The sequence below is a fragment of the Catharus ustulatus genome, chromosome 1, assembly GCF_009819885.2.
Source record: "Catharus ustulatus isolate bCatUst1 chromosome 1, bCatUst1.pri.v2, whole genome shotgun sequence".
Taxonomy (NCBI): Eukaryota; Metazoa; Chordata; class Aves; order Passeriformes; family Turdidae; genus Catharus; species Catharus ustulatus.
Window position 1 is genome coordinate 66,674,283 of NC_046221.1, and position 27,945 is coordinate 66,702,227.

General features: G+C 40.7%; 1 protein-coding gene across 2 annotated transcripts in view; it reads right to left on the reverse strand.

The window, feature by feature from the left end:
• Positions 1 to 26,251, reverse strand: part of DTNBP1 (dystrobrevin binding protein 1) — a 65,473-nt gene extending 39,222 nt beyond the window's left edge. Inside the window, exons 1-6 of one of the 2 annotated variants that reach the window (XM_033077279.1) lie at positions 26,128 to 26,251; positions 22,887 to 22,937; positions 19,863 to 19,913; positions 19,110 to 19,170; positions 14,093 to 14,225; positions 8,571 to 8,703 (exon numbers count right to left, since the gene is read on the reverse strand). In XM_033077279.1, the coding sequence (XP_032933170.1) occupies positions 8,571 to 8,703; positions 14,093 to 14,225; positions 19,110 to 19,170; positions 19,863 to 19,913; positions 22,887 to 22,937; positions 26,128 to 26,183 (485 nt within the window). In that variant the 5' untranslated portion in view covers positions 26,184 to 26,251. Of the gene's footprint in view, positions 1 to 8,570; positions 8,704 to 14,092; positions 14,226 to 19,109; positions 19,171 to 19,862; positions 19,914 to 22,886; positions 22,938 to 25,951; positions 25,971 to 26,127 lie in introns of those variants that run through there. The other variant, XM_033077287.1, reaches the window with a different exon arrangement.
• Between the last annotated feature and the right edge of the window lie 1,694 nt (positions 26,252 to 27,945).

The window sequence follows — 27,945 nt, forward strand, 5'->3', positions numbered from 1 at the left end:
CAATACAACTACCTGGCATCTGACTACAGGCTCTTCAGCTACTAAATTTTAGCTTACTGACAATAAACCTGGCTAGTTACTCATATAAGAATACATTTTACTTTTTCATAGTTAGCAGTAAGCTTTCAGAAGAAAGGACTGAATTAGGAGGTACATCATAATATAAGTAGCTCTTTTCAAAGTTCAGCACCTCTGAGCAAGAAAAAAAAGCTAAAATAATAGGTTAAAGTCTAACATAACCAGAATATAAAGGCAAGGAGACACTTTTAAAATAATCTTGTTCTGTATGCTGAGCAATTTACAAATCCTAGATTCCTTCCTGAGAAGCAAGAGGCTGTACAGGCTCCACTGACACGGAAGTTATGTCCATGAAAACTATCTGGCCACACATATAGGCAATAATGTTCATCTCTACCTTTCCAGTTGCTTGTTTTCATAAAATAGATGGGATGGGAGTGGGGGGTATGCTTAATTACTTTGTGAAATTCTATAAACATCAAACTCTGTTACCAGTTTTTAAGAAACCTGGAATGTTCTAATGATGATGCTGCCAGTGGTCTCAATTTCTTCATTTACAGAAAAGTTGAGATTCAGGGTTTGTGGTGAAAAAGTATAATTGTGGAGACAACAGGTGAAACAAACCATCTACAGTATATGAATTGCCCCACAGGGTAACTGACATGACCAGTTCGAGTTACAATCTAGTCAGAAGGCAGATAGAAATTCCCAAGGACCTTCCCATTCCCCTCTGGCTCTTCACTGCATTGTTGGATTAATCCTGCTCTAGCCACTGAGCAGATGAGAGGCACACTAGGAAGACTGTGCCGGTATCACTGAAAAACAAAAATAAATCTAGAAATCAGAATATGGGAGGATCAGGAGGCATAACTACCCTGCTTTAAGTTACTGAGATCAAAGGGAATTTAATTTGTTCAGCAACAGTAAGAAAAAAAATCTCATGTTCTACTGTATCTTGCAAAGGGCTGTATCACCAAGATGAATTTCCTAAGTGTAACTAAACATCAAGGCATCCAGGTGAAGACCTACGAGACTACCGAAACATCACATCGTTATAAAGAAGCCACCAGCCAGAACTGATGGTTTCATATTTTATCTTCAAGAAGAGAACAGGCAGATAAGAGAGCAACAAAGTCCTAAATTCATGTCAGGAACAATTTTATAATACAAGCTCTAAAAGTAACAGTCAGTAAATTCCCACTACTAGACTCATATATAAACAGAAGACCATATCAACACAGCACACGAATGCTAAAAATTGAGGATTAAATTTGAAAGATTTTACAATTATATGTGTTAACGTTGAGTTGTAAATACTATTTACAAAAAACACATTTGAAGAAAGTATAGATGCTGTCAGCAAATTAATCTAAAAATATTTATGGCACCCAACACCATCCAACCCAGAAATTGAGAAATGCTTCATTTCCTTTGCTATGTCTGGTAAAGTTTTCAAAATTATATATTAAAAATAAAATCCTTCCATAGCCTGACTCAAGATTTAGTAAGTTAAAAAGCCATGAGATCTCTCCTCTGGGACTTTCCTCTGGATGTCATCAGAAGTAAGAGCCAAAAAACCTGAGAACTTAAAACCTATGTCATTTATATGGTGCACAGACATAATTCAAGTAAATTTAATTTTTTTTTTGTACTTAGGATTAGCACTTTTATAAATCCTGACACAAAACTGTTTTCCCCATCCCTGAGATTGGTTGAGCACCTCTTAAATGCTTAGGAGAGATACTTACGCCAATTACTACTTTGAAATACACTTGAGACTGAAGCAATGAAAAGCCTTTAGATATTGAAAAATTAATAAAACGCAACACTTTTTCTAAACTACTGTTGGAATTCAACTGCAAGCAAGGATTTCTATTCAACTGATGAAACAGTGAAGATAGGTCAGGATTCTTCATCATCAAAAGTGACAATTTATCAACTAAAAGAGCAAGAACTAAGGCATTTCAATTATATTGCAAAGGAGATTTTTTTTGCTTCTGTACTCATGCAGATACAGAAGTAGCTGAAGTCTGTTTTCCAGCAAAACTTCTGTGTTAATGGCAATCCAGAAGATGGAACTGATCCCAGTGAAGTATTTCAACAGAAATTACAAACATTAACTGGTAATCAAGTTAATAAATACAACCAAAAATAAGTACTAGCCTAATATACTCAGCAGTTTCAGGATACAGCGAAAGCATTTCTGTTTCAATGTTTCAAAAAAGCCCCAACAATTCTTAAAAACATGGGGAGCCAGCTTTCAGGCACTATAATTCAAAAGAGCAGTAAAAAATAAGGGAGATGGCTTTAAAATCATAAGACAGTGGTAGAAGTGAAATCATTGAAGGCAAGTTTTGTCCTCTGCTAAGAGACTGACACAGGCCACTTACCATTAGAACCATTCCAAACTGGAATCTGAAATGTGGAAAAATTGCTTAGCTCCCTCTAAAAGCTCAGGCACTCAGATGTAGGATTTTGCACAGGACACAGTTTTTAATGCTTTTGCTTTCATCCTGCTGTTTCCAAAAAACCCCAACAGTTTTTACATTCTTAAAAAACTTTTATCTTAATATTTTATCTTAGTATTTTATTTTATCTTAGTATTGGATCACTAAAACATACATGTACCAACACAGTTTGTTTTTAAAATTTTAGGAACCAAATTTTAAAGCTAAATTTTGGAATAGAAAATTAAGAGAGGTTACAATTTGAGAAACTAGAAAGAATGTAAGAGAAGTTGGAATTTAAGAGAAAAGTACAATCCACCAGCAAAGGCCACTTCTACCATCAACTCCACCGTTTTTTCTGCAAAAGAAAAGGAGCTCCTGCAAACTTGTTTTTGGTAAACAGCCACACAAGAAACTGCAGACCTTCTTCTAACCTGGTCATCAATTTCCTCATAAGCATTGAAGAGAACAAAAATGACAGTATTAAAAAACTGGCCAAGCTTTATACAGTAAGTGACATATAGTACAACCTTAATTCATAGAAACAAGTAAGTAAATAGAGCTTGTGACTCCATGTGCAATCTTCACCTAAAATGCTGAATGTGGTTCCATACAGCATGAATCCAACTGTGCCAGAGAGAAATTACAACTGGTATCTCTTCAAGCATCCACAACACGTCCCTTTGACAGAGGAATGTAAGATTTCCCTCACATAAGCATTGTCAATTAATGCATTTAATACATTTTTTAAACTACTTTTAAATGAATTGGTTTTCAATGTAAGTGGAAAGGAGTCATTAAAGATCACGGGAAATAATCCATAGCAAAGAAACACAGAATTTATCAGGAAGCACAACATAGAGAATGAATTTCTGTGCGGTAATGACAAGCACCTAAGCCCTGTTCTTCTGCCACTAGCCACAATGAATTAATTACACATATAAATAATGCATTTTTGAAGAGAGGGAGAGTACAAAATGATGATTAAGGCAGTCCTAAACCATCTGTTCCTATTATTGGTACAGCAAGTCTGGACAAAGAATGCCTGGTATTAACAGCTTGACAGGATTTGCAGATTATGCCCACTAACAAGCACCACATAAAGGTAGAGATAAATTATGCAGGATTGACATAGTGTTTCAACATTTTCTAGAGAATGTTATTAAAAGGTGCCGTAGGATACAGAGGATCCAACACAAACATTCAGTCTTTTACCACAGGTCACAAAAGCCAAAGAAAAAAGTCTTTTATTTGCCTTTTTGAAAGAAAACAAGACTATAAGGACAAGGTAAGCAGCAAATGTCATTGTCGCTCTGTATCAAGCAAAGACCACCAGAGAAAGGGCAAAATTACATCAACTTCAGTGACAAAGTATACCCTACATTCACACTCTACAAATAAGAGAAAAAACTGCCAAAACCCCTGCAAGTCTTCAAATCTGCTGTGTGTTCAGTCTCGTCCAATGTTTCCAAATACTGGGAGCACTGATGGGAGTAAAATTCACTAATAATGAAGCAGCATACTCCTTTGGGCTTGGCATATGCAGAATACTGTAATGCAAGAGTTCTTGCATTATAGTATTCTGTAATAAATAGGAAGACAAACAAATAAATAAAAATAACAAACTAAAGAAAGTTCAGAGCTTTCAAACTACAAAAAAGAAAGCAAAATTACCCATGAAACTCTTCCAAAGTTTATGCAAGTCTCTTCACAATCAAGAGGAATTCTCCTTCCATGTGTCTGCCCAAAGAAATGCAACAACTGATGGCCATAAAATTAATTCCAGCCAGTTATCACCATGAAAACACTTGCTGCTGATTGTGCTGTATTCAAATTCATGAAACAGGATAGAAAACATCTTTGCAATGTGAGTACAGAAACTTATACAATGCCTAATGAAAACTCAAAGCCAGTCATCCACTGCACATCTGCCATGAAAACTGCCCTGAAGATAAAAAAAGTTCTGCATCTAATCTTGCAAAAATCTTTATTTAGGTACCCAGTTACACAGAGGGATTGCAGCTCCAAATCTATACCACTAGAAGACTGATGAAAAAGAGCATGGCATGAAAATTTACACTTTGATGAGAACTATTAAACATGTAGCTGAGGTCACAGAAATAATTCACAGTACACATAATGTTAGAAGGAAAAATATACTTGCTTGAAACATTTGCTACAAAGGGGCATATATACTGGTTTGGGGTTTTTTTACATATAAAAGTAGATTTTATAAATTACATGTAAAGCTTGAAAGGGTTATGAAGGTAAAATTTAAATGTATCACTGCCAAGTGAAAGGGAATCACCACTGAGGATGCTGTACAGTACAGAGTACTGTTCCATCCTATCACTCGAGGAATGTTATGGGATCTAAACAAGAGCTACAGGTAAGGAAGTTTGTTTTGTCTTTACTTTTCAAATGTTTATGTTGTTCAGGCCTAAGATAAGCCACTGTATCTACATCCAGCAACCCTTACTGCTCCTTTTATTCCCAGAGCAGTTAAAAAGAGGGATAGCCTGCAGAAGAAAACAACAGTAACTAAGACATATTCTCACACACATCTCTAATCTACACAATGCAGTTGCCATAAATTTTATGCCCTTCTGAATGTGAAAGTAAATCAAACACTCTCCTCCCCCTGAAGCCCTAAAGCACCATCAAGGCATGGTAATGCACTATGACAATCTGTCCAACTCCTCACTTACTGTGCTAATTATGAAAGTATGAGGTTACACTTTATTTGACAACATATAAACCTCTAAAATTAAAAAATTAGGAATAAATACAAAATTTAAGAACTTATTTTCTCTTCAAGTAAAGCATTTGTTTAAATAACATCAAAAAGGAAAAACAATAGTCCCATTAAAGTTTGGACTTCAGATTTTTATATTTATTTTCCTTCTATGTCTGTTCTCAAAGCTGACAAATACTGAAAAACAGAGAGGGTTCTTAAAAAAGACATTCTAAAAAAATTATCATTCAGACAGTTATGTTTTAAGTCAAATAACATACAGTAAAATCTATGCACTCATTTCCATTTCCCTGCTATTCCCAATGCATTCCTACAAAATGCTGCATTTGGGCAGATCCTTTTAATTGACAAAACAATCAGGAGTTGCTATTTTTCAAAATGTGTGATCTCTCTGAAATGGATACCAAGAGCTTCACAGGAAGTACAGCTTCAGGTCAGAAACCATTTATCTTACCACAAGGCTGCCATTCAGGGCACATAAAAAGATGACACTAAAGTGAGCTCCTGACAGTGCTTCCTAAAGGACACTGCACTTGGGAAAGCATGAATGGCCACGTGAGACTAAAGAGACAAACTTTTCTGCAATCAGAATATCCTCAGTAGAAGAATGAAAGAAAGGAGAGAATTGTGCTTGATTGAAAAAAGGAAACAAAATGATGTGGTTTAATGCTAACATACATCCAAACAATTGCAGAGAGACTAACCAGAGAAAACAAGGGTGCAATCTAGACTTCATACAACAGTACTGCTACCCTTATCAATGCATTCAAACACAAGAAAGAGAATGTTAAAATTTCAGAGAAGCTCACAAAAAACCCAAAAAAACAAAAAACCAAAAAAAACAGAAAAAAACAACCAACTAATCCCCCCAAACACCAGGTTTTTAAGTAACTTGGAAAAGATCCTGGATTGATGAATTTACTTTGAAATTAGTACTCAAGACAATGACAAAAGGAAAAAAAAAAAATCGATGTTAGAACTGAAATGAAGTTGCTGTATTTAACAGGGAGACCTATTTCTTAAAATAAGTTCCCATAGTTACCATAAGCTGCATTTCATAGGTTTAATGTTGACCTAAAGCACCTTCTTCTAAGCCTTTCATATAGGATTTTTTCAAAAGATTTGAAATATATTAGCTTCTAACCTAAGCTCTACTGTGATTTTATAACAAAATTACCTTTTGTTACATGCTTAAAATAACCCGAGTTTCTAGAGTTCATATTCATCTCAGTTTTCATCCCTATATTGTCAAAACACATGACTTTTTTTTTTTTTTTCAGACACAAAATCACTTACTCCCTGAAAGTAATTTCTGTGCTAAAGAGAGAGCATAGACTCCTGATCCCTCCCCACCTCCTTGAATCTTTCAGCTGGTATCACAGTGAAAACCCCAAGCACTGAAGAGAGGAAGACAGTTCCAAACATACACCACAAATCACACTTACATCAAGTTAACCAGATGCTCGCTCTTCAAGCACCTACACTGGCAATGTCCTTCCTGTAATGAGCTAGCAGTTAATTTCTTACCTAAATAAATAGAGTGGTAATGATCTACCAGAAATTACCTGCATTTTTCCTGTTTTGTCTAGGTCTGACCAAAGGTAATCAGCTTATAATTACACTAAGTAGCTTGCTTAGCATTCTATTTATAAAACTGATTAGATGCTGCTAAGCAGAGCAGGCAATGGCTTAACATTTTATTTTGACGTTGAAAGCAGCAGCTAGGAGAAAGGGAGCAAGGACATTCAGAAAAATGTAGAAAGATTATTACACTGGACCAAACCTGTTGCTTTATACATATTTTAAACTTGTGTTATTTGGTTAAATAGCACATATTTAGAATTTTGGAATTATTAAATTTTAGATTACTCAAGCAGGTCTGAAAAAGTGAATATTCAGCCATACTGACTGCTGTTGACTCTTCCTGGAGAAAGAATATGGAATTGCCCTGACCTGGGAAAGAGAATCAGGCTGCAGGAAAATTACAGACCATTGCTGAGGCCGTGGCCTGAGGTTAAGACAACTGAACAGGATGTGAAAAACTAAAGGACATGACATGAGAAATTGCCAGATGTGACAGGTACGATACCGACAAAAGCCACAGATAGCACCATGAGGGATGACTGGATTTCACAGGTGTTTAAAGGGGAGTTAGGTGAGAAACAGCAAAATTTCACAGAAAACACAAGGGGGGATCTTGAAGGTACTGGAGAGGTAGAACCTGCAACATCAGCACTCCTTCAGTAACTGTATCTGTAACACCATAGAAACCTAAAATTCCCTACATAATAACTGAGAACTAGTAGGGAAAAAGTAGTCAGGGGTGAATAGATCTTTTGGGAAGAGACTGGAATTTTAAAAAAACAAAAAGAGCTACAAAAATAGAAAGGAGGGTGAACACAGATAAGCTAAGCAAAATGTGGCCAGTGCTGTCTGGCATAGTCCCACACTTGAATGCCTTATCCTCACCAGAACTGTGAGGGAATTGTTCTGATCTTACCACACGTATCAAACTTGCTTCCACAATCAAGGAGGCAAGGAGGGTACCAGAGTGCTTCCCCTGGCTAACAGCAGGGGACAGACCAAGTAACCTGGTTATTTCTATGTCAGTCAACATCCACATCTACCCACCCCTCCCGAACAGGCTGTTAGACACTCTCTTTAACAGACTGCTTCAATTCAAGTCCTCATTTCCTAATTTATATAATGAATGTAATACTGCTTTTCTAATCTCTTTAGATTAGGTTATTTTTGGCACTGGGACTAATAAAAAAATCAAGAAAGTCAACAGTTTAAGTTATTTAAGTGCTTAATATTTTTCTCTTGCTACTTATCTTTTAAGTAAACCTGAAGCTCCTGAGGTGAAAGTTGAACTTTCACACATACTGCTGTAAGTTGAACTTTGATTCCAAGAATTAATGCCCTGCTTTTACAACTAAGAGAATGGCAGGAGATTAATACCTTTCATACAGAGTGAAAGGTACTTACAGGATTGGATACTGATAGAAATGAAAGGAAGATAGAGGAAAATTCAGTCCCTAACCTGACAGGTACAAAGGAAAAAAACCCAAAAAAGAATCTATAAACCAGGGCAAGGGATTACTTATTCCAATTTTTTCCAGAGAATAACAAACGACTTCATCTTAACAACATCACAATAATTTTCCAAACACATGAAGTCTTTGTTCATCTCTAAGACATTCAATGAATCTACTACAAATTTGCAACATCCTGTCAAAGATTATTGTTTCTTTAGAGGATGAAAATAAAAGTGATGATATATATAAAAAACAATTTTTAAAGGCTCATATTGTATGAAAATTTGTATTTATGTCAATTGTCATATTTACCTTTTTGTTTTCTTGTAGTTTTCCAGCTGTAATTTCTGCATACATTTGTATCTTTCCAACTCACACTGCTCACATAGCTCCTCAAGATACAATAGATGATTCTCCATTTCCTCAAAGTTTGCCTCTAGCTGGGCTGTAAGAAAGACTTGTGTGAATGTCAAATTCCGTCAATAGACAGACAACTCACCTGAACAGAAACAGGATTTTTGTAAAGGTAAATAATTAGCATGGTGATAATTACATGCATATAAATGGTTCCAAAAGATAAACAAATCTCAGCCCAAATCCCACAGGAAAGAGTGGAAGCAGAGCCACGGTAAAGGGATATCTATCTGAGGTTCCCTTGTAGTAAGACGCTGAACCACTCTATTTCTCCCAACATCATGGTGTCACAGGCTCCTGGTCTGTATTTGAAGGAGGAGAAGCATTCAGGACTCATACTTTTCCTTCTTGAGCAGACTGTCAGTTTAGCACTTCCTACATAGTACCAATCCAAGAAATAAAGCTGTGTTGGCCAAAGCCAGGTCAAATCTTCATTTATTCAAATGAAGCAAAAATAAAGCATACAGAGAGAATTTTAACCTTCCCATGATGTCATGGTAATATAAAAGAACATATATTTATGTCTCTGAAGACAGACCCTTTACTCAGTGCTAAATATAGAAATTTACCTATTTTACATACATATGTAAATTTCATGATTAAATCTACCGATTTTACATACATATCTCAATCTCATCTTTAAACATAATTGCTCAGTCTCAACTTCAAACAGATCTTGTCTATGACACATCCTGAGAAAACTGATCTCATCTCATAGCTCACAGTGCTTTGAGTAGAAATCAGGACTAGACAACTCCTGAGGTCCTTCCTCATCTGAATTAACCCATGTGAACCTTGCATCAAAGGATCACTCTCCCTGACAGTGATTAATGACAAATTTCATGTATCTCCTCAGGACTCCACAGTGGAAAAACTATTTTCCCAAACCCTAACCAGCTGGTCACTGTGGGATGAAACTGTGTGAATTACAGGAATATTATTCATCTTTTTGCCAGGACATCTCCAATACCAGAGGGAAGGTAAATTGCAAGGGCAAGAATAATTCACATTTTTACAAACAAATGGCAGCCAGAATTGATGTATTTCAGATGCTCAAGGGAAGGAAACAGTACGCTGAAGACATCAGTCAAATCCTCCACTCTGGTTTGGCCATTCTACTTGAAGCCTATCTTGGACAATACGTAATTACAACTTCTTTAGCCCTTGCTCCATTACAAATAGTCATCCTTGTGGTTCTCCTAAAAAAGCAAAAGTTAAGACTTCCTAAGCAAATTTCCTAGGCTGCATATTTATATGTTCGGCTTCACTTAACACCATTTTTTAAAGTCCCTAACGAGGAAGATCCACAACAGTAGGAAAGGGGAACATGAATCATATAATCAGCCAATATTTCCCTAAATTATTTTTCTGCATACAGATCACTGGGGATGGCGGGGGGCCGGGGAAGGATTGGGGAAAAAAAAGGCAGTTAGCAATTAATGAAGAAAAAAGTTTGAGGGAAAAACTGTTTTCAGTTCTACCTATTGTGATATGGAACATTCATTGTTTATCATATACCTAATTTTCTCTCACAAAATCCAGATGTATTCAAAATGTAATATCATGATTACAATTATGATTGGTAGGCCCTTTTTCTTTAAGAAATGGACTTCTCTAAGTGCATTAAAATCCAAATACCTGTATTGTGCTAAGTTGCTTTTCAGAATAATTGCTCTTTTATTAATCTGCAAAATTCTCTAACACAGCAGGGCTGAAGATAATTTACTAAGGTATCTATCAACCACTGTTTTTTCCACTTAAATGCCTGCCCCCCCCCCCCCCACCTGCTATGCTGTATTTGTTGTTGAAATAATATTAAAAGACAACAACAAAGGACAGGAAAATAAAGAGGATAAAGAAAAGTGAATTCTAGAGACCAGCTGATTCCTATCACTTGCACTTGAGCAGCCTCTAGTGGGAATTGCAGGAAACACTATGCTCCTGAAGAACAGGAATGGACACTAGAGATCTCTCCAGCAGGCAACAATCCTGCTTTGCTGCAACAGAGGTTTCAGAAGTTTTTTATTTCCTTTCTGAAGTGAAAGAAAAATTTATTTTTATTAAAAAAGAAAAAAGCTGAAGACATGCTCCATTGCAGCAGCACCAGCTACAGCTGAGAATTAACATCTCTCTTACCCAAAAGAGAATATATGCACTGTGCATACAAAGGCAGTGCCAAACAAAACAGATTTAATCAATTTGAAACTTAGGCTGTAAAAAACCCCATCTCCTCTAAATCTCTTTCAGATTTTAAAGAAGATATTTACCTTCAGATTAAGAATTTTCATGTGCAGCAATATGCCACACTTGGTAGAAATAGTATCTTTCATTAGACAGATGAAAAAAATCAAAACCTTGTTCTTTGGGTCACATCACTCCAATTACAGCAGTTTGGGCTGTATTTCTTGCGTTACCACAAGTGTAACAACATTATTTGAAACTGTAATTATTATTTGAAGTACATTTAAAGTTCAGATGACGTTACATTTCATTATCTTCCATCAGCATACAGTTTTCCTTTTCAGCCATCAGGTATTAAAGTACTTACCTAGAAATCAAGGACCACAGATTTTTTTATCCAGAAAACACTTTGCTTCTAAAGTGTATGTCATTTAAATTTACCATATAATTTTTCTAACTGAAACCTATGTTATCTGTAGTTCTGTATGAGTAGAAAATTTGTTAGAATGGCTAGATAACAGCTGTATGTCAGAAAACAGGTTTCCACTAACTTTAGATGTTGTTTTCCTACACTGTTCCAGCCACTCAACAGAAACCATGCAGAAGTATTAAAGGCATTTCTACAAAGCTCATTTATTTTATGACTAAAAGGCAAAAAGGGAAAAAGTAGAAAGGATGGAAGGATGGAAGCACAGGGGTAGAGATTACTAAAAGCTTAAAATGAGTAGTAAAAGACATATATGGACAGGAAGAGTTCAATTCAGCTGCAATAAAAAAAAAAGAAAAAAAAAAGAAAAAACTTTATATAATGATAGATCTACTAAATTTTTTGTAGATTTTCAGTGGTAAATTTTTATCTGTTTTTACAGAAAGGATCTTAAACCCAGCTAGCATTATACCACTTACATGAAGTTAAAGCAGTTTCTTTGCTGAAAGCACACAGCAGTTACACTAGGATCCTTTTTCTTGCGTATTCAACCCTCAAACACTTCCAAGTTTACAGCAGAAACTGTATGCCTTTTATATATATATATCTCTACCTAATACAACAACCCCCTCTGTTGAAGCGTTGTGCCCTGCAGACTATGGAGAAAAATTCCCCGTTGAACATAGCTATCTTCACCCAATATTATGCAAATTCTCTGGTTTTACATAAATCTTCCCAACATTTTCCCTGATTTTCTCAGTAAAAGATAAATGCAAATTCTGCAAAAATTAAGACTGAATTTTGCAAAGCTAGAGAATGGCAATTTCCATACTTGATGCACAATCTGGAATAAAAAAAGACTGACCTTTTACTCAAGATACAAACAAGGATACTTCTCCTAAGCAGTGCAAAAGGTTGTTTTCCCAATGAATTTTCATACCCATCTAGTCCTCACTTCAAAAACAAAAAAAACCAAAAAACCCTTAAGACTAAGAGGTAAAGGCTTTTATCTCTGTGACTACATCCCCAGCCTTATTTTCATCCCAGTAACACCAGTAAAACATTTTCAACTATGTGGGATCTGTAACCTACGTACAAGAACAGTCTTTCTGAAACACGTATTGAGTTAATTCTTAACATTTCATCTTTAAGGAAAAAAAAAAAAAGGAAAGGAGAAAAACTGGATTTAAATCCGACACAAAAGGTACAGCTAGAAAGTTTGCTTCAAATCTCAGAACCTTAGCAGTACACTTCAAAATTCATTAGCTTCCCTGAGCAGGATGCTGAATGCTTCCTTAAATCCTACTTTTGCAGTATCTACATATCTAAAGACATATTCTCTCCAAGAAATTCTACAATTGGAGTGGGATTAATTCTAGTTCATAAAGCAGTATTAGGAATCAGAAAGTAGCCCTAATTCATCAAGACTTACAGCATTTGCAGTTATGAACTATAAAGGCAATTCCATCAGCTTCCTATTGCATTGTTTCTTTGGGCTACCAGTGGACTGCATGATAATATTAAACCCAGTATTTTAATAAATCATTATTTGAACTTTTACTTCCTTAGAATTTTTTTTTTAAACAGCCAATACTAAATGGTTAGCATAGATGATAAAGGCTTATCAGACAAGATGGTATAAGAAAATTGTAATAAAAAGTAGAATGCATTCCTTGGTTCAGAAATAAATAGCAAAGTTATTACTAGCCTACCTAGGAACAAAAGTTGATTTGTGCATGTCCACTGACCATAGCAGAATGAGAAATTAGCCCTTGAAGAGAGAAAAGAACCCTCCTTTTCTTCACATTATGTCAGTACATAAATCCAGCCCACCCCACAAAAAAACAGAGCTACAATCACATGAGGAATTTCTCCATGCTTCCCAACTGCTGTAAGAAAGAGGAGTGCAGGCACAGTCCCTGGGGAACTTAGCTACCTAAAATCCATGAGCAGACAGCAGTTTTTCAAAGTTTTAATTTGATGCACCCCATATAGATTTTCATGGAAGCATCAAGAGACGTACTGTGGACATACAGGGTTGCTGCTTGTCAAATGCTGCCTGCCCATTTCAAGGCTCAGCAACAGTAGAGATTTTCAGAGACTATAAGTCCCCAAAATTTTTTCCTAATTTAATTTTCAACAGTGGATCAACAGTTTTGTATGAGAGGTTCCAGAATTAGTCCACCAAAGCATTCATTTTTTTCATCTTTTAAATAAAATGAACAGGTTAAACCCTGGTAAAGTTTTAAAAATTACAATCCACCTAACAAACATGAGGTGTTTGCTAATCTTAATAGGCAGCATTAATATTCACCTATAGAAAAGCTGGATATCAGAGCAACTTAAGCCTCTACATTAATTCAAACTATGAAAGTTAGCTTTGGAACCAACAATTATTCAAAACCAAAGGTTTCTGCCTTGAAAGTGGTCCTAGCCAGGTAAATTTCCCCCATCCCATCCCAAATGATAAGCTTAAACATTCTTCTATAAAATTACAGACTCCAAAAGAAGCAGCTATATACATGAGTGTTCAAACTATCAAAAATCTTAACAATTTAACAAGACTTCAAGAATAGCATTTTTTACCTGTTCAAACATGTCTTTTTTTTTTTAATAACAACACATACAAAACTTTAACTTCTGGGAGATCAACCACTGCTACTTGTTAATCTTTTTAAAAAAATTGTTTAAGAGCTACAGTTTTACTACAGAAAGTAAAATTAAATTTCATAATCACAACATTCACAACAGCTGAACTTTAGTCTAATCCTCTGTACTGATTTGAATGCATGTTTTGTCTATAGGAACTTACCTAGGCTTGCTGTGAGGCATTCCAGATCTGCTAAAAATCCTGGTATTTGCTGAAGCTGATCCTGCAGTTCCACCAGACTGTTCCTTTTCTTCTCCCAATGTGCAGAAAGCATCACAACTTCACTATCGACCAGCTGCAACAAACAGATCTTTAACTGCAAATTTATGTACCTGTTTATAAGCATCTTTACTAATTTTTATAATTAATACATTTTGAAGCATAAGGTCAGCACAGCAACCTTACAGCACTGCCACTTGTAAGTAAATATGCAACCTGCTCAAAAAAATCCCCTGTACTATGGAATATTTATATCAAAATGAACCGAACAAAAATGTGACAAAAAGTTATTCCTTTACATTCTATACTAATCAATGCAGGAAGAACTTTATGGATGTTATTTGTTTATATTCTATATTACAGTAGTTTCACAAATACAAGTTGCACGGATTATAAGCCGCACCCCCAGTGCCTCGACAATGTTGCTGTCTTTGTCAATAGATAAGCCGCACCCCGAATATTAGCCGCACTTTCGTTCGTCGCGAGAATCCGTGCGCAGCTTTCACAAATTGGCCAATTAGTAACAGGATCGCGGCATAGCGGGCTTTACTGGTTCGGGGCGGGGCCAGGCAGGCTCGGCCCGCTCATGGTTGCCGACGGGGCCGGGTGGCCCAGCTCAGCGCCACGGCTCGGCGGGGCTGGCCGGGTGGTGCTGCCGCCGCCGCCGGGCTCGCTGGCCCCCCTCTCCCGTCAGCACCGCCCCGCTGCCGCGTTCGCTCGCCTGGCTGGTAGGGCTGCCGCCGCCGCCGGGCTCGCCGGCCGCCCCGCGCCGCTTTCGCTCGCGCCGCGCCTCGCTCGCCCTGCGCCACGCCTCGCTCGCCCCGCGCCGCGTTCGCTCGCGCCGCTTTCGCTTGCGCCGCGCCTCGCTCGCCCCGCGCCGCGTTCGCTCGCGCCGCGCCTCGCTCGCCCCACGCCGCGCCTCGCTCGCCCCACGCCTCGCTCGCCCCGCGCCGCGTTCGCTCGCGCCGCGCCTCGCTCGCCCCGCGCCTCGCTCGCCCCGCGCCGCGTTCGCTCACGCCGCGCCTCGCTCACGCCGCGCCTCGCTCGCCCCGCGCCGCGCTCGCCCTGCGCCGCATTCGCTCACGCCGCTTTTGCTCGCGCCGCGCCTCACTCGCCCCGCGCCGCGCTCACCCCGTGCCGCTTTCGCTCGCGCCGCGCCTCGCTCGCCCCGCGCCGCGCTCGCCCCGCGCCGCTTTCGCCCCGCGCCGCTTTCGCTCGCGCCGCGCCGCGTTCGCTCGCGCCGCCGGCAGGGCTGCCGCCGCCGCTGCCAGGCTCACCGGCCACCCCCTCCTGTCTGCACCGCCGCCGCGTTTCCTCGCCCTGACCGGCACTGCAGGCCCCCGCACCGTCGGGCTCCCCCACACTGCTGGCCCCGATTCTGCTGGGCTTCCCCCGCTGCCAGGCAGCCCCACCCGCCGGTCTTCCTGCTTCTGCCATGCTCCCCTGCACTGCTAGCCCCAGTTCTCCCGGGCTCCCCCGCCCTGCTGGCTCAGGCTCTGCCGCCCGCCCCCCACACTGCTGGCCCCGCCTCTGCCAGGCTTTCCCACCTCTGCCGGGGCCGGCCGGGCTCCAGCTTGGCTTGGGGCTGCCGCGGGCTCTCACTTCCGTGTTGGCAGCTTTTAGAATTTTGTTAATGTATTAGCCGCCCCGGAATATTGGCCGCACTTGCGGGTTTCCACCAAAATTTTGGTCAAATTGGTGCGGCTTGTATTCGTGAAATTACTGTAATTAATGCAGGAAGTATTTTATGGATGTTAATAACTGTAAACAAGATGTATCTGAACTTTTGGCAGCAGTGTTGCACTAGTGCACAATAACAAGATTGCAGTGCTGCAATTTTGGGCATTTTTAGATCAAGAGTTTAATGCTGCCAGTCATACCAATTTCATCTTAACATTAAAAATGAAAATTCTGCACATACAAAGTACAGTAAATTCACGAATACAAGCCGCACTGAGTATAAGCCGCATCTCTGGGTGTTGGCAAACATTTCGGTTTTTGTCCATAGATAAGCCGCACCCGAATATAAGCCGCTTTGTCGTTCGCAGCGAGGACCTGCGTGCAATTAGTAACAGAACCGCGGGAGGGCGGGGTTTACTGGCTGAGTTAAGGCTGTGCAGGCTCGGCCCGCTAGGGGCCGCTGACAGGGCCAGATGGCCCAGCCCGGCGCTGCCGCTCGGGGCCGGCCGCCGCTGCCACTGGGCTCGGTCACCCCGGGTCGGCGCTGCCCTGCGGTGGCAGGCAGGGACGGAGCTTCCCCTGCTCCTACGGCAGCGGCGGCGGGCGGGGACGGAGCTTTCCCGCGCCCGTGGCGCCGGCGGCGGGCAGGGACGGAGTTTCCCCGCTCCTGCCGCGGCGGCGGCGGGCGGGGACAAAGCACCCCGTCGGCTCCCCGAGCCGCGGCAATGGCTGCGCGGGGCTCCCGCCGGCTCCCCGGGCCACAGCAATGGCTTCCGCGGGGCTCCCGTCGGCTCCCCGAGCCGCAGCAATGGCGGCGCCGGCTTCCCCCCCCCTCCCCGGGCCGCAGCAATGGCGGCGCCGGCTTCCCCCCCCCCTCCCCGGGCCGCGGCAATGGCAGCGCGGGCTTCCCCCCCCCCTCCCCAGGCCGCAGCAATGGCGGCGCGGGCTTCCCCCCCCCCTCCCCGGGCCGCGGTAGGGGCGGCCCGGGTCCCCCCTCTCCTCCCCGGGCTGCGGCAATGGCGGCGCCGGGCCCCCCCCCGTCTCTCCCCTGGGCTGTGGCAGAGGAGGAAAGAGAGCTCTCCCGCCTCTCTCCTCGCCCCCCGTGCTGCCTACAGGGAGCCAGGCTCCACCCGCGGTGCAACAGAGTAGCGATTTGTAACAATCGCAAAATGCCGACTTTGCAGCTGCTCGGCTCAGCACTCTGGCAGGCACTTCTGAGGTTGTATTAGCCGCTCCTGATTATTAGCCGCATTTCCGGTTTAGGAGCAAAATCTTAGTCAAATTGGTGCGGCTTGTATTCGTGAAATTACTGTAGTCTAGAAAATAAAGTAAAAGGAATTACAGTTTTTTAAAGTTGTCCTTATAACAATACTGCTCTTCTGCTTTTGTGATAAACTGCAGTAGTGCCAAGTGTTTATCCACACATTTCTACATTAGCTCAATTCTTGTTGTTTCATTCTTCCTAACTTTTATTATGTAAGATAAGAAAATTATACACTGCTTCAAAATTTTGCTTCTTGTTTTGATGAAAAACACCAGGATCAAGACATAATAGGTAAAAAATGTTCTCTTTATATATAATTGAGATTATTCAATTATTGTTTCCCTGCTCTTAATTCCATTACCCGTTCTTCCTCTTGCACACAATCACAGCCTGTGGCTGTATCTGCACTCTGAATTCCTAAATTTTTATAATCTTTATGCAGAAACTGAAAAAGTCTGAGCATGGGCAAAAAAGCTCTCAACTTTACAATTCTAACCACTTTAGATCAATTCTTTTAAAAGAACAGCTTCTATCTTTTGCAAAGTTGAACAGTAAAGCAAACAAAAAAACCAAAACAAGCCACCATGAGATAGGGACGAACACCACAAACATTTCAGCCTTAAGATAACTGAAGGCAGCTGAAATGACAATCACCCAAAAGGACAAGTTTGTACATACAACTGTTAATTGGAGTTAGCATCTACCACTTAACATGGTAAGACTGTAAGCTGCAATTAAAGCTTGAAATTTTAACATTATTCAACATTTATAAATAAGACAGCACAAGTAAGCAGAAATAGGATTGTGGACAAGTGAACCTTTAGGTCTTTTACAGTACAGTCAATCTTCTTTGCTTTGACAATTTTTATTTTCCCCTCTTATAAAAAAAGTAAAACACAAAACTGCAAGCAATACATACACTGAGTAGCGTGTGAAGTAAATATCTGAATTTAATGGAAAATATAAATCTTTCAGGAAGTTTTTCATTCTCATTTTCCCAAGCAACCATAGTACGTGAGATAAGGTTATGTTAGTTTAATATATATGAAACCTCACACTGTTTTCAAAACTACAATTTTTAAAGCAAACCATAGCAAGTATTATAAAATTGTGACCACATTTAAGAGATTTTCTAGGAAAAAAAAAAAAAGAACATTATGAGAAGCAAAACATGCCAAACTGGAAAGAAGAACTCCATTTCCAATACCTAGAGGTTTTCACTAGAATGCAGGGAAAAGCAGGGCCATACCATCAGGCAAGAGAAAGAAGAACATAAAAGAGACTTTCTTTTTTACCATAAGTGCACAGTCAGTTATTCATCCATTATAAAAAGATACAGACATGTCTCTAAATAAAGAGAAGAGCCAGGAAGGATGCACCTGGCCAAAGTGAAGGTTTCAGCCTGGACAGAGGACTCCATAGTTCAGCCCTGCTCTGTATCATTGCCACCCAGATTACACTGTCTGCCCTTAAATGTGGCTTGAAACTGAAAGGCTGGTGCTGAGTAATTCATTGGTAACACACAGGATACTTCCTTTCCCTTCATTCCACAAATAAACCACACAACTTGTCACTTTGATTCCAGGGCAGGAATAGAGAATGAAATTAGGAGAAAGTACAAAGACTTCCCAAATCTTTTAGGCTGGGCAAGCCAATCTTGCTGTCTTTTGAGCACCAGGAGTGGGCAGCAGTGTCAGCTGCACAGCCCTGCCCTGATACAAAACACTAAGGTGCCTCAACCCCAAATACATTCTGTACTTTCACAGCCATCCCCCCTCCCCCCACTTTTAAAGAGCTACAACAGTAACATACATCATCTTTGCAACTGTTTACATTGAATCACGTTGTTTGTTATTTCACATTTGCAATACATTGTTGTTCGCAAGAGTGAACAAGGCTGTGCGGATGTTTACCCAGGGCTGAGATTAACCCTGTAGGCTGGTACTAAAAATTTTAGTTTAAAATTTTTTACACATTTTAAAATATTTCATGCACGGCATTGTTAATTTTTCTTACCTCTCCTGCTTTGGCACAATCTTTGGCTCCTTTATGAAGGGCAGCCCAAGCATCTTCATATCTGAAGAGAACAAAAATTACTGTTCTTACTGCACTCTCCTTACAAAGGAATTCATGGATATCACTGTGCTTATATTTACAGGTACTACAAGAAATTACAGCTTAAAGAGCTATGTAATTCTTTCCAGTACTTACTGTTCTGCCAAGACAAATATGCAGTGAGAAATAATGTCTTTTAAAGAAAAAGTGGTTCATTTTTTTTACCTGATAACTGACATTAAAGGTTAAATGGACTCAGCAATACTTAGAAGACAATTCATGCCTTAAACATCATCAGAACTCAATTTAAGAAAAAGAAAAAAAATGTAATCATATATATACCCCTTTGAACAAGAGAAAAAAAAAAGACAGAGGAAATTATATCAAATATGTCTAAGTTATGAAACCACAGACTGGGGGTGCAGTGCCAGCCTCCTTCACCCCTCTGCATTATGACATGAACTAAAGTCATCTTTCAAATGTGGCTTTTCCTCCAGAACTTCAGTTTCATTAACAGGACAGCACTTCAGGACTGGGCAAGCTTTAAACAAACACATTTATCATTTGTTAACCACTCCCATACTACTAACTGCAGAACAACCAAAACCCTATTAGCAACATTTTGATTTTCTTCTCTAATTTCTTTTTTTAGAAATTAGATTTTTATAATCTAAAAAAAGAAGCAAACACTAATAAAGAAAAGGAAGGTCATACCTGCTTAGTAATTCCAGTCCAGCAGAAAACTCTGGCAAACACTGAACAGTTCTATAAAACAAATTGCAAATGCACAAAATTATTATAGAAGGTTGTTATAAAAAATGTAGGCACACATATCTGCACTTGACAGATATGCTGAGCCCAGAAATATTTCCTCCTGTTCCTACTTTCACAAACATTTTGCCAATTTTGGTTTAAAATTAATTACACAGTCTATCTTACAAGATTATGCCAAAGCTAGGATTGTTTTTTTCCCTTGTTGTTTAATGATAGCCGATTCTTACCTCTTTTCAACTGTGTCCATTAAAAACAAGTTTTATTAAATAATTTCTAAGTACCATTAACAAAGACACAGGATGAATATCATTTTAACCTGAAAAAGGGGACGGAATTATTCTGAAAAAAAAGGCTACTACACAAGTTCATGTCCCGCAATACAGATATTGCACTCGAATATATGTTACACTAAAAATAAATACTAAGCTAAAGAACCTTTACCCGTTCAATGCTCTAACGATCTCCTATTCTATGCATACACTTCCATTATTAACAGCGTGAACTGTAAAGACATCTTATTATAAGTTATAGAAAATTAATAATGCAGGGCTTCTAAGGATGCAAAGATCTTGATGTCATCTAAACTTTGTCTCTTGGAAGATCACCCAAATACACAGTTCCGCACTATCATCCAAACAATTTGAATGGGAAAATACCCAATAAAATCTACCACAAATTGAATCCTCTTGTCCTTAAGGCAAGGGAAAAGTGACAGTCAGTGAAGTGGAAAGGGACCTCAGGAAGTTTCTATTGCAATCTCCTGTTAAAACCAGCTATGAGATCAAAGTAGCTTCCTTGGGAAGCTTTTCTCAGCTTTTCCTGTCTGATCATTTCTTGTTTCAACTTATGCCTATCCCCTTTTGTGTTCCCACCACACACCAGTTTCCTCAATAACCACTTCACATGTAGCGACAGGCTGCTGCTAGGTCTCCCAGAAGTCACCTGTTCTCCAGGCTGAAGAACTGCCCATCTCAGCCTTTCCTCATACAGAGTTCCTGCCCCAAACATTCTGGTGGCCTCCACTAAATCACTCCAGAATATTAACACCTTTCTCAAACTGGAGACCAAAGTGGACATAGTAGGTGGTAGCCTAAGGTGTGCTGAATGCAGGGGACAATCACCTTCCTCAATCCCTGCATCTGGGAATTGCTTGCAGCCCCATTAGCTGTTGGCCTTCCCTGCTGCAAGGCATGTCCCTGGCTCACATTCAGCCTGCTGTCTGCCAAGAACTCCAGGGTCTTTTTAGCAGAGCTACTTCCAGATAGTCTGTCAGCCCCAGTCTGCATTGTTACAGGGGTTACTTTCTTCCCAGGGAAACATGGAATTTGTACCTCTTGATTTGCATGAGATACCTCTTGTCACATACAGTCCTATGGGCTTTTATGGATTGAGTATCTTCAATTTATCTTCATTCACTACTCATCAGTTTCCTTGACCCCTTTCACTAAGCACAAGGCAGTGAAACCACAAAGGCATTAAATAACTTAACAACCTCTATATTTGCTGTAATTCACCCCATTCATTACCAATCCCATGTTTTCTTTCAGCCTTTTATTATAAATGCAGGGCTACCAGCTCTTCTTGTCCTTGACATCTCTTGTAAATGCCAATTCCAGGTGAGCTCTGGCTTTCCTAAGGCTATTTCAGCATGCCAAAGAGGTTATGAAGAGGCATCAAGGAGTTACCCTTGAAACTCTCCCAGGGTACTTCTGGACTGCATACTGATGGGTAGTCTTTTCAGGAGCTGGAAGCTAAAGGTCACCACAAGAATGGCGGTTTAATGATACAGAGGATTCTTCAAGCTCTTTGGAGAAAGCATTATTCTCTCCCTGGTCAGAGGGTCAGTGACAAACTCCCACTGCAACATCACTCTTACTGACCACTCCTTGGCTCCCATCCATATGCCCTCAGCCATCCTAACAACCAAGCTACTGTGTTTGTCCCTGAATTTTACCAGCAAAGCAGAAGCCAACCCAGCATCTCCCTGCATCTGATGCTTCAACTGGTTCACATAGTGCTTTTCTCAAAAAGCAACGGATATTTATAACAGTACACCAGAAGAACCAAAGTATTATGGACTGGAAACACACAGAAAAGGAGATGCCTAACATTGTTTTATTCAGACCTTCATCCATTTTTAGTTTAGCCTCCATGCCTTGTCCATACAACTGGTCCTCTGCTAAGAATATATATATATATATATATATATATATATATATCCAAAACATCAGGATTCAGAACTTATTCTCAGTTTATTTCAGATGCTTTATTTTTAGCAGTTGGTTTGTTTTAAAACTAATTCGTGTCTATATAGTATGTTTTAATAAGAACATGCTTTACACTAAAGCATATCTGAGCTGATTTTAAAAAGTAACTCTCACAGATGTCATTTACAGACATCAAGTAGTCTTCCCCTGTAGCTTACACAGTCTGGAAGAATGAGCAGAGAACTAACATGCAGAAGACTAAAAAAAACCCCAAAACAATGAAAGAAAAATATCCAAACAAGCACAATTCTCAAAACTTCTTGAAACAGAAAACTGAACTATTTCATTACACACATATTTTCCACAATAAAAAGGCTCCTATTTCTGCTTTTACACTAAAAAAAAATCCCTGAGTTAAAATTTTAGCACGTAAGATTCACAGAGATTGTAAACAATTACAGTTCAGTGTACTGCAACCTGAATCTTCTATAAGGTACTACAATAACACTGCATATTCATTTAATTTAAATAGTAATTTATAAAGTGATTGACAGTCATTAGAAATTATTTAGGCCTATCAATGAAGGCTGTATTAAGCAAAACATGCTTTGGTTAAGCTTCTCTGTTGTCAAAATGGTATTTTGTAAAATTATATGCAAATGTTCTTGTAATTGGCTCATACATACGAGCCACTTCAAATTTTTCCTTAACAAGAATATCTTGTATTAATGCTATATATTAAGACATTCAGAAATACCTTTGCCTGCTTTTCTTTGCATCTCTTGATTTGTCGCCCAAAGTCTTCAACCTATGAATCAAAAGACAAATCCATCAGACATTCACAACACCAAAAACAGAGAATGAATTGTTTGAACACATAATGTGTTAATTCCAGTCTATTACAGCTAATTTTATTACAGCTTGTTTCACAAATAAATCGAATTTCACTTTGTTTTGTGGAGACCCTCACAAGAATTTATTTCCACTGACACTGCTGCTAAATCTTATGATTTTTTTGTAGAAGTGTATCAGGCATTTCAGTATGAAAATTTTAATGGGAGTTGTGTATACAAGTCATCCATCTCTTGATACAGTTTCCTTACCAGACAGGAATTAAAGACCTGCATAGAAATAACCAATCCAGCCCTGAGGAATACCATTTACAGGAAGGTTCTCAAAACAAGGAAAAGCATCACAGTCACACATACACATGTACCCACTTCCCATAAGTCTGCCAACACAAAATCAGCACAAGCACAACTTTTCTTCTGCCAGCTTTAGAACCTCCAGCAGCATCACCACAGTGCTGCTGTGTATCTGAGCTTGTTTCACACACAGTCCATTTCAAACTGACTGGTGTCTTGCTCCTCAAAAGCAAAAAAACCCAAAACCTCAAAATCAACCAAACAACCCTCCCCCTCAACTCTTCCCACTCTTTTTCAGACAACCTGTATATGCTAGTCAGGCTGACACAGTACAGTGAGAACCAAACCTGCTGGCTATTCCCTGACCACCCAGGCAATAGTTGTCCTCAATTTCTAGGCCCTTTGCAGTCGCAGTCAAGGACAGCAAAAGTCAGGAAGAAATAAATGACAAAGACATACGCAAGATGGAAACGAGCTACAACAGCCAAAGATATCCTCCAGACATGACAGAGAGATCCGTAATCCTAAGTGACCCAGGGACTGAGAAACAACCTAATATATGGACAGATATTCAGGCTGCATTGAGGGGTAGTCAAATCCCTCCCCCAGTCTTGACCACTATTTTCCAGGAACTCAAAGAAATATCAAAGCTCTACAGCACACCAGGTGGTTGACAATTTGAGAAAAGACATGCTAAGACAGGTCTCCACTCCTGCTCAGAGAGCTGTTTGTAACAGCCAAGCCAAGCAGCAACAAACATAGCACTAAGGAGGATGCCCACTGCTGAAGGAAGCTGTGAAATTCTCCCTTCTCCACTGCCATGTTCCCCAGTATGCAGCCCAGCCTGAAACAGCAGCACGCTTCTGCTCCACTTGGTTGTTTTTCCTCCTCCTGCAAAAGCTTGCTAACAGGTGAATGGGGCAAAGTACCTTGCTCACAGGACACAGAATTAGACAGCAGACACAACTGTGCAAGGAAGGAAGCCACAGAAACTCTAAACTGCTCTCTTTAAACTACACAACCCAGATTTAATCTTTTTCAGCAATACATACATGTTCCCACATTCTTTGGGAAATTATATTTTCTTAGAAGCTCTGGAAAACCTTCCCCCTCGCAATTTCATGAAATTCAACTTATTCTACTTTGCAAGTATTTATGCGTAAGTAACAAGTTGGCCACAACTTGATACCAGAAATATTTTCTTTTAGACAACTTTAAGCTAAAGTCTCAACATCACAAAATTACTTCTATTACTACTTTGATAGGGTGCAGAACAGAGTAATCCAGAACACCAAGAAATTAGGTTGCATGGTCAAGGAAGAAAGAGGGGGCAAACCAGGTCAACTTGTTCTCTGGCTACATGAGGACACTAAAGGGAAATAAAAAAAAAAAAAAAAAAAAAAAAAGATGCCTTCCACAGCCTCTATCACTGTGGTTCTGAGATACAGGTTCCTGATGGCAAAAAAACCCCACCAGATTACATTGCAGATGAAAATACCATGTAAAGACAGGACACTGGAAGAAGGGCATATTTGGCATTTGGAGCTGCCAAAACACAAAGATGGACATTATGCAATCAGGGACTGCTCTCAGAACAAAACATTTGAACATCAGGAAGAAAGCAAAATACATGGAAATATATCTCTGCAGCAAATATGGAAAACACAAACACGGAAACACAGAGTTAAATGGCCATCAGATCTGGTATGTTATGACCTTTCTGTTGTCCTCTTTCACCATATGAGAAACATCCTTTTCAAAAGACCCTTACACTGTTCTGAGATATAAACTCCTCTGAGAAGCCAAAGAAAAAGTCAGACAGATATAAAGCAATACTTTTGTCTGTATTTTTAAGACAGTTTAATATTCAGTTGCTGTTGGTAGATGAGACAGATAACAAGTATTTATTTCAAGTTCCTGGGGTACACAGACTATATATATAAATATACACTCACTATACATAAAAATTTACCACAGGGGTATTATAAGGCAGCCTTAACATCGCCAAGGACCACACAGTTTTAAAAAGTAAATTATTACAACCCGATACTCTCCTGTGGCTCACCATGAGCCAAAAGTTCAGCAGCATAGGCATGACCTTGTCCTCCGGCCACTCGCTGACTTCCAGCGACATTCACTCGGGCCACCTGCTTGTACTAAAAACAGCATCGACACGGGGCCTACCCAAATAAACCTTCTTAGGCATCGCAGGAAGAATATCCTTCTAATTTTTAGTGCAAGCGTGGGGCTGTTCCTCCCGCTTGTCCTGCGCTTCTTTCCCCCAAGGGACGGTAACTCATTTCCAAGGAAGAGCAAGTTTCTCCACACGCCAAGTGGCGCCCAGAAATGCTCTTTAAGGGATTACGCCGATCCATGAAACCTTGAAGGTCGGTAACTTCATAAAAAATTCAAGCGCGTTAATTGACCCCATTCACATCTTCTCTCACAACAGCGGTCTGTCTGTCCCTCTCTCTCTCCTCTCTCTCCTTCCCCTGACCGCAGCTGCTTCCCGGGCACCGCGGCTCCTCCTCCTGCTCCCCAGAGCCGCCGCGGCAGCGCCGGACTCGCCCGCCCGCCATCAGCCGCCCAGCCCAGGCGGGAACACGGGGGGATCGGGACCCTGGAGCCGCATTCCCAGCCCGTCCCCGCACTCAGGAGGGCACCCCGGGTGACAGACCAGCCCCGAGAGCGGCTCCCATCTGCGCAATCTCCTCCTCTTCCTCCCTCCCTGTGCCAGTCCCCGCCTCCCCGGCCCCCGGTCACCTGCTTCCCCCCCTGCCCGGCCGGGCTGCGGGACGCGGGCCCCTCTCCCGCTCCCCCCGCCAGCCCCACCGTGCCGTAGGCGATACCCACCCGGCGGTGAGGTCCTGCTGGACACTCAGCAGCCGCTCCCGCAGCGTCTCCAGCATCTTCCCGGCCTTTCCCGGCTGCGAAGGCCAGCGCCGGCGGGCGGGGCTCGGCTGAGCTCCCGCCTCCGGTGCCACCTCCCCTTGTCCCGCCCTGTCCCTTCGCCCCTCCCGGCTCCCTGAGCGTCCTCGGAGCTGGGAGCGGGGGGGTTTGCTGGGGGGAGCCGAGGCGCTCGTTCTGCGTCCTCCGTTGTGCGAGCGTAGAACTTTAAAGCACTGGCTGTGTCAAGGATAGATCTTGAGCAGCGTATGAATCCCTGGAGTTGCGGCTTTTTAGAGGTTATTTTAAAGACCACAGGAAAGCCCCTTGGCAAGTTGGGACCCTCACCAGAGTGATTTTGACTTCAGCGATGGTAGCACAGGAGTGACGACCTTAGCGACATAAAGTTGATCAAGGGCCTGGGGCATCTCTTTTACGAGGAAAGGCTGAGGGAGGGAGCTGGGCCTGTTCAGCCTTGAGAGGCACCTGAGGGGGACCATGTAAATTTCTGTAGGTGTCTGAAGGGAGGTGCCAAGAGGATGTAACCAGGCATTCCTGGTGATGCCAAGCAATAGCACAAGAGGCAACAGGCTTAAGCTGATGCTAAGGAAGTTCCACATCCATATTCCAGAATATGAGGAAGAACTTGTCTGTGGGGTGGCCAAGCACTAGAACAGGTTGCCCAGCGAGGTTGTGGTTTCCCTATTTGGAGATATTCAAGATCCATCTGGATGCAATTCCATACCCTGTGCTCTGGGATGACCCTGCTTAAGCAGGGAGGTTGGACCAGGTGGTCCCTTCTAACCTGTCCTATCCTGTGAACTGATGGAATCAGGCTCTGTGATAAAATCTTAAAAGTACTGAAAGCGAAACCACTGGTTGTCCCTGGGGTTCCTAGAGTTCCAGGTTCTTGGAGTAAGGGATGGATGATAACCTTTCAAAATCCTTGCAAAGTAGATAGTTGAATTGTTTGTCTATGTGTCCCACCACTATTTTCTTTGGAGATAACTGGACTTTTATAGATACTAGTGATTTTACAAACAGTCACCTAAAAGAAAAAAGGCTGTTCTTACGAATAGTAAATAATGCAGTGAAAAGTTTAAATTAAATTTCTAGGTACTGTCTGCTCAAATCTTTAGACAGTTTAAGTGGAATCAAGACCTTTTCAGAACAATTGGCCTGTCTTTCTGGATGGCCATACTTACAGTAACAAGAAGACAGTCTCACACCCTGTGTGTTTTCAGTTAATGTTTGAGTGACATGGACCTAGGATTGAGGTGGATCTGACTTCCATTTTGTTGAGACTTCAACTTTTAGAAAAAGCTGAGATTTCAAAGCCAAAATATTTTACTTTCTAACCAAATCAATTTTGATTGAAAGTTCCAAAAATATGAAGAGAAAAGCACTGAAATAATTTGTTACAAGGAGAATGTATGCAGAGGTTGACTGCTGGATGTATAATTTGATATGCAGAGATATATTCAGGAGTGGTTAGAGGTATTTTGAATCAACTGGAAAATTGAAACCATAATCCCAACACAGCTTGTGTGCTTTTAGAAGAGTATATGACCCATAGATTGTTTCTGATTTGGCTTATGGAAATAAAAAAGTATTGCTCTGTGGCGTAAATGCAAATTAAAAACTAAATGCCTGCTAAAAGAAAAATGTTGGGTTGATACTCAAAGCATTGAATTTGATGTAGCTTGCCTTATCTTGAGGTCACAAACACAACTTTCATGGCAGACTGCATCTTAAGTTCTGTAAAGAAATTTAGAAAGTATTTTT